The sequence below is a fragment of the Musa acuminata genome, chromosome BXJ1-9 (assembly GCF_036884655.1).
Source record: "Musa acuminata AAA Group cultivar baxijiao chromosome BXJ1-9, Cavendish_Baxijiao_AAA, whole genome shotgun sequence".
In the NCBI taxonomy this organism is placed as follows: Eukaryota; Viridiplantae; Streptophyta; class Magnoliopsida; order Zingiberales; family Musaceae; genus Musa; species Musa acuminata.
In genome coordinates this window covers 6023541-6038349 of record NC_088335.1, presented here as the reverse complement: position 1 = coordinate 6038349, position 14809 = coordinate 6023541, and the positions used below count along the sequence as shown (strand labels likewise).

At 39.2% G+C, this 14809-nt stretch overlaps 2 protein-coding genes across 2 annotated transcripts; both read right to left on the bottom strand.

Annotated features, from left to right (window-relative positions):
• Positions 1-2547: 2547 nt before the first annotated feature.
• LOC135594226 (calmodulin-like protein 7) lies at positions 2548-3615 on the bottom strand. The gene has a single exon (XM_065084631.1). It carries the CDS (start codon positions 3576-3578, stop codon positions 2889-2891), a length of 690 nt encoding a protein of 229 aa, XP_064940703.1. The 5' UTR covers positions 3579-3615; the 3' UTR covers positions 2548-2888.
• Positions 3616-8364: 4749 nt separating this feature from the next.
• LOC135592745 (vesicle-associated membrane protein 711-like) lies at positions 8365-14414 on the bottom strand. The gene is made up of 4 exons (XM_065082387.1): positions 14009-14414; positions 12485-12675; positions 9934-10097; positions 8365-8719 (listed from the first exon to the last, which is right to left on the bottom strand). The coding sequence occupies exons 1-4, from the start codon at positions 14223-14225 to the stop codon at positions 8629-8631; spliced, it is 663 nt and encodes a 220-aa protein (XP_064938459.1). The 5' UTR covers positions 14226-14414; the 3' UTR covers positions 8365-8628.
• Positions 14415-14809: the final 395 nt, after the last annotated feature.

The window sequence follows — 14809 nt, the reverse complement described above, 5'->3', positions numbered from 1 at the left end:
TTCAGCAATTAATTTTATATTAGCAAAAATATATAAAATATTTTTTTAGTCAAGAGACTTCCTTACCAACTATACAACGAAGGAATCTCATTTTACTTGAATTGGTACTGAACTGATAATATATGCCAGTTTAGACATAAACATCTTTTCTATTTCCATCTATTCAAAAATAAGATTGATCTGATTTAACTAAATAAAAATAATTTAATAGATTTAATGCGAGTCCATTCGTGCGCCACCCGAAAATCATTGTTATAATGGATCACTGCCTACCATTATTTTTTTTTTCCTCCACTATTCATTTTTTTTGCTTGTCTCGTCTTCCTCTATTATCTCTTTTTCCTTTTTCCCCTCCTTTATTTTTTTTTCTCCGTTACATATTGATGCACATATATATGGATACATCAATACCAATTAATACATAAATCAGAGAGGACCGCATTTGATCAGTCAAAACGATGAATCTTAATTATTCATTCACTATTATATTTTGTCTTAAAATTTTGTCACTGTTAATTCTATCCATTCGTTTGAAGTTTTATAACAAAAGTAATATGAAAAATATACATGAAAAAATAATAAAAACATAAATATCATTTAAAATATATAACTAAAAAACTTTAAACTGGTAAATTTAGAAGAAATGTTGCTTTCAGTTTTAATTGAAGACCGGTGGTTGCAATAAAACCAGGAATTTAACAGAAAGGAAGCTCGACAGCTTCGTAGTTTGATTGTTGATTTGATCTTAATTTGTTTCTTAATTCTCTTTGATGCTTATGGATCAACTTTAATGATTCTGTATACAGAAGACGTGAAGCCGTACCCTACACTAATAACCTAGTGACATTTCTTGTGCACGAAGAGATGGTAAGGTCATCTTCACATGACCGAGGGGACCTGTTCAAAGCACAGTGAAGGAGATCCCTTGGAACCAATGTCGCCTACCAAGTCTCCCATGGTGGATGATGTCCGCCTGTGACTTTGTGGCTACGTTGTCTGCTTCGTTGGAAAGTTTCGTACCCAATACATTAAGAATAAACCAGCGAATCAGCGTAACATTGGCTCCTTGTACTTGCTCATACCATTTAGTATAACAAGTGGACTATTGTGCAAGCAAGCTATGTTCTTCCTCTTCCACAGCATGCTTGTGGTATCTACCACATAAAACTAACGTTAAGGGGTGACACGGCCATGGTTTTATAAGCTGTAATCTTACAAAGGTGTGATGTGAGACCCAATGGAAACCATGTCCTACGCCACCTCATGTTGCATATGAGTGCAATAAAAGTAAAGCTGCTCACTTGCTGGGAAAGAAGAAGTTTCCATAGTGCTGTTGTTGCATGGCATAATGATAACTGGTGGTTCGTTTCAAATCAATGTACGAATTGGTCTGAAGTCTATGCAGATACTGACCATTTGATGCATAATTATGATCTCTTTGCCCTTTTTTTTGGGAAGAAACAAAGAGCTAACAATATGATTCTTTTGTTCCCGCAGTTCCTCTCTTTATCACAGCACAGTGACAGTTAAAATGACATGCGATAAGGCTGCTTTTCGATTGTTTGACACGAAATTGACTTGTGTTGTACCGTCAAACTATGTCAGATATGCCGTCTCTACGTGTGAAGTACGTGATACGATCACATATCGACTGCAAAATGATGTCAAGGTGTCATCATGTAAGACAACATGGGAATGGAAACTTTCAAGTATTCAGAAGGAATTTGACTAAGACATGTTCTAACTCGTGCTAAACATGGAAAACAAGCTCAAGGTTGATTGTTAGGTCTGGATGCTTGTTGTCAGCTGTACCTTCCCAAAGTCCTGTCACACCAATAGATCTCTTTATGTAGTTATTATGAGGAAAAAGGGTTTGGGTATGATATAAACATTTTTTATCGTCTTATCATCATCTAATCCACTCGGAGAGTCTTAACTTTAGTATCAAAAGATCTATAAGCTTGAACTTGTGATCTTGGATATTCTCGTAGGCTATATTGTGACCCATCCATCAGTGTATAGCAAGCAAATTAGAATGGATTCTCCAAGAATACAGCACTGGTTTCACGTTGAGTTCAACAAAGAACGTGACTTCCTTCAATGTTCTTCTGGACTAGCAGCTATTCTTCACTCATTCCATGGATTGATCTTCCGAAGAAAAGTATCGCACTCTGAGGAGGAATCAATTCTCTCCTAAAGCAAAAGAAAAGCCGGCCTCCTTGACCCTACCTTGGACAAAGTCAAGCAAAGGATATAGACATGGTAATGCCAAGGCCTGGGAATTGGTTTATGGCCAACAAATGGTCTTCTGACAGCAACATTATATAAACTCCACATCAATCTGACCACTTCAGAATAAAACCATTTTAATAGACTACTTTGATTCAATGATTTAGTCCCCACAGCAGCATCAAGTGTTCTAGTGAACTAATCAAACAAACTACTTGACACAATAAAGAGACCCTGTGTTTTGAGCAGTCTCCTCAATGTATCCAGCTCTTGACCTCAGATCTGTCAGCTCAAACAGCTTTTCAACAAGCTTAGAAGATTTAGTCATTGAGTTCAATTTGTCAAGTTAATCCAACCATCGATCTCGCAGCACATGATTCGTGGGTCATGTGAAATCTACAAATGATTTCTGAAATGTAAAATATATTGGATAGACTAAAAGCTTGTCATGTTTCTGAAGAAGAAGCATGTGAATCCGTTCTCCATTCAAGTCACAATAACAAGTTGTTCGTATCTTGAGAGAAGTGAGCATTACAAGGAGTAAAGAAGAAAATTGATGAACAGAGAAGAAGATGAACATGGGTTAGCGATAGATCACATCTGTACATAGATGTCTGCTTTGTTCTGGTAATGGCAGCGGAAGGGAGCTGACAAATGGATCAGAAGAGCTTCCCCCCTTTCATCTTCATCATTTTCTTGAACTCATCAAAGTTCACCTTGCCATCCCCATCTCTGTCCACCCTCCCTATCATGTCCCTGCAGTCCTCCAACTTTGCCCCTTGCTTCAGCCCCAGAGATTTCAGCACCATGGCCAACTCCTCCGCCGTAATCAGCCCATCTCTGTTCCCATCGAAGACGTCAAACGCCTCTCTCAAATCCGTCTCTTCTTCCTCTTCTCTCGCCACCAAACCCCTCTCATGGCCTCCTTCTTGGTTTCTCCCCAGCTCGGCGTAGAGCTCGCGGAATTCGTCGAGGTCTATGAGGCCATCTCCATTCGCATCGACTCTTTCCATCATGCTCATCACCTCGTTGTCTGTGACAGCGAGGCCCAACCGCCCGAGCGACTCCTCCAGCTCCTTCACGGTGATGAAGCCGTCTCCGTCCTTGTCGAAGGTCGAGAATATGCTTTCGAGCTCATCGTCAACCTCCTCCTCCTCCTCCTCCTCCACTGCTCTTTCTGCTAGCTTTGGTGATGAGAAGGAAGTGGGCAGAAATGAGCAAAGCCATGCTATTAGCTTAGACCCGGGGAGGAAGCGGCGGCAGTTGATGAGGCCGCAGGTGAAGACGAATATGGCAAACAAGAGGAGGAATTCCATTACCTCCCGCTCGGTATGGAGAGGACAAGGCATGGGGAATGGAGGGCTTTGACGCGGAGGAAGAGGGAGATGAACAGAGACTTTAATACGCCTTTTTCCGCGTGGTAGGAAGTACGCATCCCACGAAACCGCGTGAAACCATAATAACGGCCCATCCATTGCCTCGCACGAGGGTTGGGATCCGCTGCGTCATTGAGCCGGCCAAACTTGCGCCGTGCGAAAAGAGAACCACCCGATTCTCTTCAAGATTCGTGAACCTCCTCCTCATCTTCCGAAAACCGTGCCAGACGACATAGGATCCAAATGCTCCTAAGGCCCATCGAGGCCCACTAAGAACAATGGGGGCCTCCCAACCCAAAAAGAAAATGATTAGGACGCTTCGATCCTCTTAAGATTCGTATAATCTAAATTAATCACCGGATCGGGATATATTCTATGCAAGATCATAAATTATTGTGAACTCCAAAAGGGTAAACTGCGTTCGAATGTAATTTGATTTAGTCGATCGTTTACAGATTGAAGAAATGGCCCACGAATACAATGGATCAACGAGTCCAACGGGCCCAATTATTGTCCATTACCGGTCTTCAACAAATAGATGGGCTGTCACCGTTCCCATCGTTCAATCTGCCATGTAGTGCGGTTCGGCTACGGAAGGGACGGCCAATTGGGGTGTCTCCACCCCCATTTCGAGACGGGGGGGATGGCATGCCGCCGCCATGGGGACCAGAAGCCCGCACCCGCGTTCACGTATTAACTCCGCGACGGACACAGCGGTGTGCCATCACATGCTTCCATGTGACCACTGCGGCCGCGTCTGCCCCCTCCCTCGCGCTCTTCCTTCCTCTGCTCCCCATGGGCAGCTCTCTGAATGCTCCATAGGGCTCATCAGTTAAAAGCACGCAATCCGTCGTACCCTTCCTCCACACGAATCTCTTCCACGTGATCCATCATCTTGCATCCACTTTATAATCCTACCTTGCCTTTTTCTTTTCCGTACAGAATTGATCGTAGAATATCACAATTATGATTTTGTGCGACGAACATAATGCGATGATATGATTTAGAATGGAGTTGATAGAGCATATTCCGGTATTATCCCCCCGACCGTAATCAACTGTCACGTCAAAGTCGACATGGTGCTTCATGCTAACATGACGTGCTACGTTAACGCGACACCTCGAACCCGTACAAGACAGTTATTTGCACTTGCGTCTCCTACCGATTGCACCCATGCCGACTAAGGCTGTACGAGGTGGCGTTGCACCGTATAGAGCAGCTTGAGAAGCATAAAGCGATATCGTATGACGCAGGATCGAGCATATCGATCAACGCCTGCATAGGACATACAGACCAATAGCCTAAGATATCAGCGGGCATTAATTGATCGTAAACCTTCGATTGCGGATATAAAAGTCGATCTCTAGGCCAATGTAGAGGTTATACTTTGAACATTCAATCTTACCATCACTTCTTCTTAGTGACGTGAGTTTCGAAGTGGTCGAGATGAAAAATCCACTCCTGACCCTAACCTATGTGCAGAAACCAGAGTTATGCACGAAAGGGTAGAGCATTGCAAAACACATCTCAACTTGATCTTCCTTGACTCATCAGCTACGACGTAAAGTTGTAAAACAAAATGGAGTTTGTATCTTTTGTTGTGCTGTTGTAGCATCATTATGCTAAGGTTCAACTGATGAGAATTTATTACACCGGCAAGCATTTATATTCCACAAGAACGTGCTAAATTAAAGTTTAGAGGTGCAAATTAGATATAAGATGAATATAGATTTAGCAGTATGATTTAGTGTGGCTACACGTTTACAGTTGGGATTGTTCCCAAGGCAGACTTGATTGGATGATAAACTCTACGAATCTGACACTTGACATTTGATGTGATCGGCACAATATTTGTCCTTTTGTCGATCCAGACCTAAACATCACCGAGTAAGCATTTGTGGCATTTCTCTACACCTTCGGTGGCAAAGACAATAGGGATCCAATTAGGGCCCTCAAATAATTCACCTTTATTTTCTTCCCCTATTCTTCTGACACTCTTCTCTCTCTCTCTCTCTCTCTCTCTCTCTCTCTCTATTTCTCTCTCTCTCTCTGCAAAGCATGCCAAGGACAGAGAAGGCTTCTGATAGGCCAGAGATGACATTCATGCAATGTGGTCCACCAAAAGTTCCAGATCACATCTACTCTTTCCTGTTTATTCTGATTTTTTTTCATATATATCCTTGCAAGTTTGGCAACATTGCATTTCAAATATATATTCTCCGAATATTAAGATCCCGCATGTTAAATTGAAGATGCTAACTAGCTTACTTTGTTAGATCGGTACAAGATTTTGAGACTAAAATTCATCTTTATAGCTTATCTTTTCAAAAAATATATATTATAATTATGATCGATATTGGTTTGTTTGAGTTAAAAAAATCTACTTTGTTACTAATGATTTAGCATTATAATGCATTTGTAAAATTAGAGTTCATCTAATAAATTAAATGCATCGATAATGAAGATTAATCATAATATCATATACCAAATTTAAGCTTTTGGAGGAATATACATATATATATATATATATATATATGTCAAATTAAAATGTAAAGGGATATATGTGGAAATTTGATTTCTATTTTTACCTCCAGCAGACACACATTGAAATCACTTTTATGATAACTTCTAGAGAACAAATGGACACAGCTCACACAGAGATCTTATAAGTATTGTTGGTCACACCATTGAGTATGGAGTGAGTAGCTCCTTGTAATAACCATGAGAATGGGGAGGATTGGAGTTGCTGCATTCCAAGTCCATGCCATTCCCTTCCACAGCTTTCTTGAACTTCTCTTGTACAAAACCTCCAAAAACACAGGTAGGAGGGAGAGAAGAAGAGGGTCAAGAAAGCTGTGGGAAGGGATGGCAATTCAGGACTTCTTTCAAAGAGGAAACACTCTTCAGCACTCACAAGCATTCTTCAGGAGCAGACACATCCCATGGGTAGGTGAATTTTGTGAATTCCTCCTTGAAATTTCAGCATTAGTCGATGAATTCTTCTTTGTTTGTGTTTCAGTAAGATTTGTGCACATTACATGAAAACTCTTGTGTCATGACATCCAAAGAGATCTATTGATTTTGAGCTCCTGCAGTCTTGATTTCCGAGAAGGAGATTCAGAATCAGCAAAGACGAAATCATTCCAAGTTACTCAGACTTTACAAGGTAAAAAATCTATATGGTCCATGAGAATTTTGCTTCACTCGACTATGGGAAAGACATTAATTTTATGGTTGGATATATATATTTTTTCTTTTATGTTTGCTATTCTGTTCATTGAAATGTAAGATTGTATGATGTATCAGAAAACTTGTGCCATAATGACCATCCAATTCACATTAACTAGGATCAAAATCTATCCCTTTCATGGTCATCAAGAACTAGTATGGGAAGGAAAATTTGCAGGTTTGTCTTCCTTCATCATTCTTTTGTGATCAGAGAATCACTCTGGACTTTGGAGGGAGATCAGCAGCCACTTTCTGGAAAGCTGAGGTTTGTGGATGATTTGAGCAATTCCATATCCTCTCAGTTTACAGAGAGACTGCAGCAGCTGTTGTGATGTCCACTCAAGCTCTTCTTAGTTTCTAGGAAATATCATCCCTTAATGGTTATGTTGCTTCCCTCCCGTCCACACTTTGCATGAGCCATGTGAGATGCTGACCTTCTTCCTGGGCAGAAAAAAATGATGTCGTCTGTGGTCAGCTGAGTAGAAACAAAAACATAGGATTCTTTGATGAGGACAGAACTGGTCTATGTTAAACTTAGCTAGTTTGATCATGTCCATCCATGTTCAGCTTTTGTGCAAGCTGAGTGGTGGTCTGCTCATCTGGCCTCGGCTGCAGGAGATGATGCATTGCACTCAGCTGCAAATATTTTATCTTATCTGCATCCGATCAAATGATGGAAATGAACATACTGCAGGGAGTCTAAGCTTTACATGAGGAAGTGATCTGCCAAAGAGGTGAGAAAATGTTCAGCTTCCTCAAATTGGTTTGGAAATGGCTGTGGTCAAAATTTCATCATACCAATTTTCTCTCATGAGTAACATAATTCAGACAATGAGGATTTAGCTGACAAAGAAGAACTTCCATGCTTGAGCCATGAACACACAAACACTCACCCATATTTGAATATGGGAATTAGATGCTTCCAAATCCACGGTTTTAGGGTTCATCATTGCTGCCACCAGAGCAATCCTTCAGATATGGTCCCGCTGCCGGCTGCTGTCTTCAGCACCACACTCTTCTTTTTCCTTTTTCCCGTGGTAAAACTGCAGCAGGCTACCTTTTTGGGCCATTATTCTCCTAATCTTAACAAAGCCTTGGCCTCACCCCATGATGTCACCCAGAGCTTTTGTAGCTTGTGCCTGTCGGCTTCCAAGAACAAGCAATCGCATCTCCATCTCCAGGTCTCTGATTGGGCAGATCAAAGAATTTTTTTCTCTCTCTGTCCTCTTTCTTCCTCGTGAAAACCTGCCCCAGTAATTTGCAAGCACTTGCATCAAGCTCAGCAATCGCCCACGTAATAAACAGTTTCCAAAGAACAATCTTGATGGAGAGATATGCCCAGTGAAGCTTTTTGCAAGCCTGCACAGCTTGCTGAACTCTTGCCAAAGTATGGATGGTGCATGAGGCGTAGGAATCGGGGTGGCAGATTGTAGAAGATCCCAATTCTTATTCAAATTGGCATGCTATAGTTATCTATTATAATGACAAACATATATCTAAAAGCCAAGAAAGAGCTCTGAGAGTTCTCAGATACACAAATAAAAGGCCCATCTGATATCTCTGCAATTCATATCCAGTAGAGATGAACTGAAATAATAAATAGTATCGAGCACCATCTTAGTTACAGATCTTGCCACAAGCGGAGGCACATACCACGTAATAATAAATTTGTCTAACAACGTCCACAAAGTGGGGAAACTCAAATCAATATAATGCATGGCGCACGCTCAATAGTTGTTGGTTCACGACATTAAACCAATCATGGAAAAAGGTAAAAACAAAATCACAACGCGCTCTACCTGATACAGGATGGCAAAGTGATGCCATGGCATACAAACGCAAGCACGATGTAAATTATAACCAGGATAAGTAATATCAGAGCAACCCTGCAAGATGTAAAAGCTGTTAAAGTAAGACAATGTACTTATGATCAACTAAAAGCTGAAAGCTTATGGGAAAGAATAAACAAAAGACTAGTTATACATGTAAAGACATTAAGAAGGCATCTTAAGAATAATAATCTGTACAATACCAAGTTATGCACTTGAATGAATGCCAGAAACAGGAAGACATGAAATAACAACTTATGGATGAAATAACAGGAAGACATTAGCAATTATAGACCATTTGACCTAGCCCAACTATTTACTATAAAGTGAATACTATTATGGTGACTATACAAGTGAAGTAGAAAACAATAAAAAAATCAATAGTTAAGTAGCAGAAAAAATAAACTTTGCAATGCTATGGCTTAATGTTACCTCATATCTTCAAATATGCATAGGTTACTGAAGAAAGTATGTTGTGTCATTTGAACTTTATCCAAATAGAAGCAACTCGATTTTTAGGTAGCCTCACACATAGCCATTATGTTAGAGGGGAATTCATGCAACCATATTTTATTAAGAAAGAGCTGATGAAACAAGTAAAAAGAAATCAGTTGGTAAAGTGTCTATTCAAAAGTTAAATAATTCAATCGAGAGTTAATAGTTGTACTGACAAATTATTCAGTAGTCAAGAGATGGGATTTTGATAAAGCACATTTTGGCATGCGGTAGAAATTGAAAGTTGGATATGGTTTTATTACACCAAAAACTTGAGTCCTTCGAGGCACTGATAAATCAAGAACATGTTGAATAAGAGTTGTTATTCATCTTTTTATCATCATGATTGTCATCTCACCTCTGTATTGATAATAGTTGTTATGGCTGATCTTCACTAAAACAGATTTAATAATTGAAGACCCAATTTAAACATTTCTCTGGGACAGAAAAACAGCAATCTCAATCAACCAGAATCATAGAAATTGAATATTCCAAATCCTTCTAGTTCAAACCATAGAAAGCATTTGTGATGAATGTGCTGGGTCTGGCGGAAAGGTCTTGTATTCTCGTAGAAGAAGAAAACACAAACTCTACTTTAAAGTTCAAAACAATTAAGTGACATAAAAACCATCTACATAATGCATGCTCATCATCCCTAGCTTTCTATTTTTGCATAGCTAATGTAAAGTTAAAAAGAAGTCAATCTAATGATATCATAAAATTAAATGCATGGAAACCACAGGGAAACAAAAAATTTAGGTGGGCAAATTGCATACGTGAGCTTAACATTTCGCCACCAGACAGTATTCCGAAAACGACGGGCTTGTTTTCTAAAGCGAACTGTATTTCCTTGCATGTTTGCAGTTTTGTCAACCAGCAATTCCAATCGTTCTCCTCTTTCTAGTACTTTGTCAATATTCTCTATCATGACGTTGCGTACCTGCCTCATATAAAGTCATCATATTTAGCAATTATTAAATGGTCAAAACATTAAGAGATAGATCTGACCGGACACTGCTGAAATTTCAGATTAAGAAAAGAAGTAATTTAGACAAAGAATTTAAGCTGAGAGGTAGAACTGATTAGACATTGCTAGTAATCAATACAGGGCCACACTATGTTTTGTTGTCAGTAAAAAATAATAGCATATAATTAGCAAATTAAAATTAATAAACCTGATCAAATATAGCGTGCCAGGCCTACGGAAGTCACCAGCCAGCATGATGCTTTGGCATGTCATGCTGACTCCTGTGAATTCATGTGCGAAGGCACACTTCATATATGTGTGTGCTAAAGATGACTTAGAAGGGAAGTTTTCTGGTATTGCATCAATTCCCAAAAGCCCACAAAAAGAGACCTTTAGAACTCTACAAATATGACTCCAAATATAAATAACATGTTAAGTTATTTAACATATATAATAATTATATTAAGATTCACAGCCTCCAAATAAACTGAAAATTGGACTCGAGAAACTCATTGAATCATCAAGTAAAACTAGTGACAAAACACACATGAAAATAATAGGAAAAAAATTCTAAATCAATTACAACTAGGATTTGATGAGAGAACCAAATTATTCATTTCCTTTCCTCGGTTAACTTTGAGTGGGTTGAGAATGATCGGTCATAATTATCCATCCTTTTCCAAGGTGAAAGGCCAGGCCTGCGTAACTAAATTACACTCATCTTATCTGTCCTCACTTCTTTGTATGATACCAACACCCTACAAGGTACCAAGTGTTAGTTATAATGTTGTACTGGTCAACACTGCCTGGACCACTACAAGCAAAGATATGTGTGTGTGTGTGTGTGTGTGTGTGTATATACATACATACATACATACATGTATATATATAGAGAGAGAGAGAGAGGGAGAGAGAGAAGGGAGCAAAAGAGGGAAGAGACATGTAATGCATGAAATCTTGAGAGAATAACTTGCTCTAGTGATGACAAAGGGAGGCGAGGTCACTATCGGAGAATATGGTGAAGCCAACAATCCTATCGATGGAGATGACGTTACGGAGTGAGGAGCAAGGGGTGGCAGAAAGCAAGGATGACATTGTGATCTGAACCAAACCTAGTGGTAGGCATCATTGGCTAAGGAAGATGCAGATGAGGAAAACAATTCCACTAACACCACGGTTGAGGAAGAAGTGGAGGAGATATAGGCGAAAGCAAAGGAGGAGGAGGAGAAGAAAGAGAAAAGGAGAGGTAGAAAGAGCAGAAAGGAGAATAAACAGAAGAAAATTGAAAAAGAAAAGCTAAATCAGTCACCAACATATATGGGGGGGGTCTTCAAAACAAAAATGAACAAATGAAAAAGATGAGGACACCAAGTGATATACTCAATTTCAAACAGACAGAGGTTAACATAGCAACTAACCATGTCTGTTGGGTGTGAATATGGATCCAAGCATGTAACATGGCTCTTACTCAAAGTCTACAATAAGGGATGCAGTTTAAAACGTTCCAATATTTAGAAACAACCATGCAGATTCATTTTATGCTAATAAGTCCAAGATACTTAAAGATGAAAATTATGCTATATGACAAAGATTGAAATTTCAGCTAGCATGAGAATAGTTCATGCCAAGGCTATGCTAAGTAACCATGTCACCATGTCAATGGTAACTAATTAAACTAAAAGCCAATTTTCGGAGCATGCCGACCATATTATGTGAGTCATGTTAGGTCATTCACTTACCACAACCCTATGCCACCATATTAAACATTGATATATGTACAACTCATACATACAATATGATCAAAATTCTTGTATCTAGAAATGTTATATGCATTAAAAGAATAAATACGTTCAAGATTATTTAAAAGCCAATTTAATATACGTAAAAAATTATATCACAAATTTATAACTTTTTTCATTCCTCTTTTCTTTTATACTCTGCACTTTTCTCCTTTCTACTCCTTTTTCTACCTTTCTGCTATCTTATCTTTTTGGTACTATAACTCACAAGTCATAAATTTTGGTAACCCTTGACTCATAACTCTCACTCCTTTGCATTCTTTCTTTTATCTCTCCCCTTTCTCCCTCTTTCTCACTCCCTTTGACAGAAACAACAATAACGTGAGAGTATTTGACAAACACAAGAACTACATTAAGCTTATCCACTAAGTACATAGTGTAGTATTAAAGACCAAACTACATTAAGTAAATAGTTTTTGATAAATACAAGAAATTCATTGTTGAGCAGATCAAACAAACTAGATTGTGCGGTTAAAACAATGTCTGTTTGACTAACACAGACGTGAAGAAAAATGCATAACATAGATTATAACTTGATTAATATCATATGTTGTACTCTACCTGGCTCATCTCACCCTTGATGCGATTCATCCTATCTGCATCAGGGTCATTTGTATAGTAATCTATCTGTTGACCCAAAACCCTGGAAAACTCATCATTCATTCCATAAGCAGGAGCTATATGACAAGCACGACCATATGTCTTGACAAATCTTCCATGAATATCCTCAAGAAATGCAAAAGGGATTCGTCCTATATGGGTCATCAACAAATAAAAATGTCACATGTAGTGAAAATTGTCTAAAGAAGCAACTTACTTCAGAAAGCAACAGTGTCCCAGCAGAATTCAAACTATCGAGTTTCCCCTTCAAATGTGAAAAACATCACTGTAGGACAATATCCACTTTGAGGGATACAATAAAAAATGATATATGCATTGATCATGTTGAATTTGAATTAGACTAAGCAAAAGCAAAGTAGTTAACACCCTGGGATCTAAACATTTCTGAGAACTAATCAAGAGTCAGCAAAAAAATAAAAATCTATAAAAGAAAACTAAATTGATTTTGCAGGTTGAATTGGATTATATAGATATATGTTACATTTGGGTGGGTCTTAGCTTGGTTTTTGGACAACCTTAACCCAACTGAAATTAGTGTCAAGTCAAAACCTATGTAACCTTAACTGATCCCACCCAGCCCAATTATTTGATTATTACCTTCATTTGTCTGAATAATTAATTTTGCATACTCCTGTAAAATAATTCATGGACAAATATAATTTTCAGAAGGATTATATCAAAGCACCCTAAATTTAAGACTTATTTGTATCATCAGATTTATTGCCAAAGCGATCTAGAAATATCATCTTTTGCATCAAAAACTTTAAAATCCTTATGGGATATTTGATTGTTAGTGACGCAAAATGCAGATATGATGATTTCTTGTGGAAGAGTTAAAGACAATTCCTCACGTGAGAAGCAAGCAAGAGACATCTGCTCATAGTATAGTAATAATTTACGTGTGCTTTATGAGTTTCACTCCTAGGGCAATGACGTATATTTTTATGTTAAATTGGCAGAATATGTTGTAACATGTATTCACTTTCTGACTCATACAAATAACAGAGACACCCACGTTTGTTTTGGTCGATATGGCTAGATGGACAAGAGCGCACTTTTAGAAGGACAGAATAAACAGCTTTTTTTTATATACTTGTTTAGTATTCTACTTGTTGCTTCAGATCTCTCGCCAGGGTCATCAAATCTATCTCTAATTTCCGTTACCTTTAAATCGTTTCGTATTGGTTTCTCAATCCAATTTATGATGAGATTATCAGCGTAGTTTATCCGATCAAAATGATGAAACCCATTCTAGACCCTCCGGGGTCGGTTCTTCTTCTTTTCCTATTTCAAGAAAAAGATTATCTTGATGGAATGAGACCGATCAACCCATTTTAAATCCTGCAGGCTCGGTTCCTTTTCATTCTTCTTTTGCCTCTTCAGAAAAGCAATAACTCGATGGAAATCAAACAATAAAAAGAAGGGGTCGGAAGGGTATGGAGGAGGAGAGGAAGGAGGACTCACTGCCAGCTGTGTCGTCGGCGACGCAGAGGACGGTGATGCCGTCGGTGCGCTTGACGTGGAAGACGTAGCGGTCCTGGGAGTAGGAGACGTGCGTGTCTTGGTCACCGGGGATGCGTTCCAGGATCTGTCGCGCTACAGCGCTCGCGTTCGTGGCCGCCCCGCTGAACTCCACCAGCACTACCGACCCCCGCGCCACCAGAGCGTAGAGGATCGCCATCCCCCTCCCTCTCTTCCCTTGATCTGCCTCTCTAAATGTATAATTAGTTATATAGAAATATCTCAATAGAGGAGGAGGGGAGGTGGGGGGGGAGACAAAAAGAGGGAGGGGAAAGGGGGAAAAGGAGACGCGATGGGCCAGAGATGACCCTGCGAGAATAATAATGTAGAGGAGGCCGCGATGGGGTGGTCTCGTTTTCCGCCTTTCGAGGATGGACGGCACAGCGAGACAGCGCGGCTTGGGGTGGTGGAGACGCTCAACTCAACAAGCGCACCTCAGAACGTGGGGTCCACAATGCGCAGGTTCTGACGCTGAGGTAGGACTTCGAGCGGTGACCGTTTGTGGATCGAAACTGTACGTGTTGTCTTAATAATTAATAAAGCGGCTTTGCCCGTTAATTCCCAGACAGCTGTCTCGATAATTCATCCTATTTAAATCATAAATATTGGGATCGGAATTCAAAATTAATTTCATATTAACTATAAAAATGTTGAGCAAATTACTTTTTAAAAAATTCCTTATTTTTATTTTTTTTCCTATTAGCTTATCTTTTTTTCATTTATTTCTATAGAATTTTTTTTATT

Bases quoted from the DNA above. Each gene is read 5' to 3' on its own strand.
- LOC135594226 (XM_065084631.1), bottom strand. From the start codon at position 3,578: ATGCCTTGTCCTCTCCATACCGAGCGGGAGGTAATGGAATTCCTCCTC.
- LOC135592745 (XM_065082387.1), bottom strand. From the start codon at position 14,225: ATGGCGATCCTCTACGCTCTGGTGGCGCGGGGGTCGGTAGTGCTGGTG. The intron at 10,098-12,484 runs GTAGAGTACAAC...TATATGAGGCAG, and splicing joins TCAAGGGTGAGATGAGCCAG to GTACGCAACGTCATGATAGA. The intron at 8,720-9,933 runs GTATGCAATTTG...TACATCTTGCAG, and splicing joins TGGCGAAATGTTAAGCTCAC to GGTTGCTCTGATATTACTTA.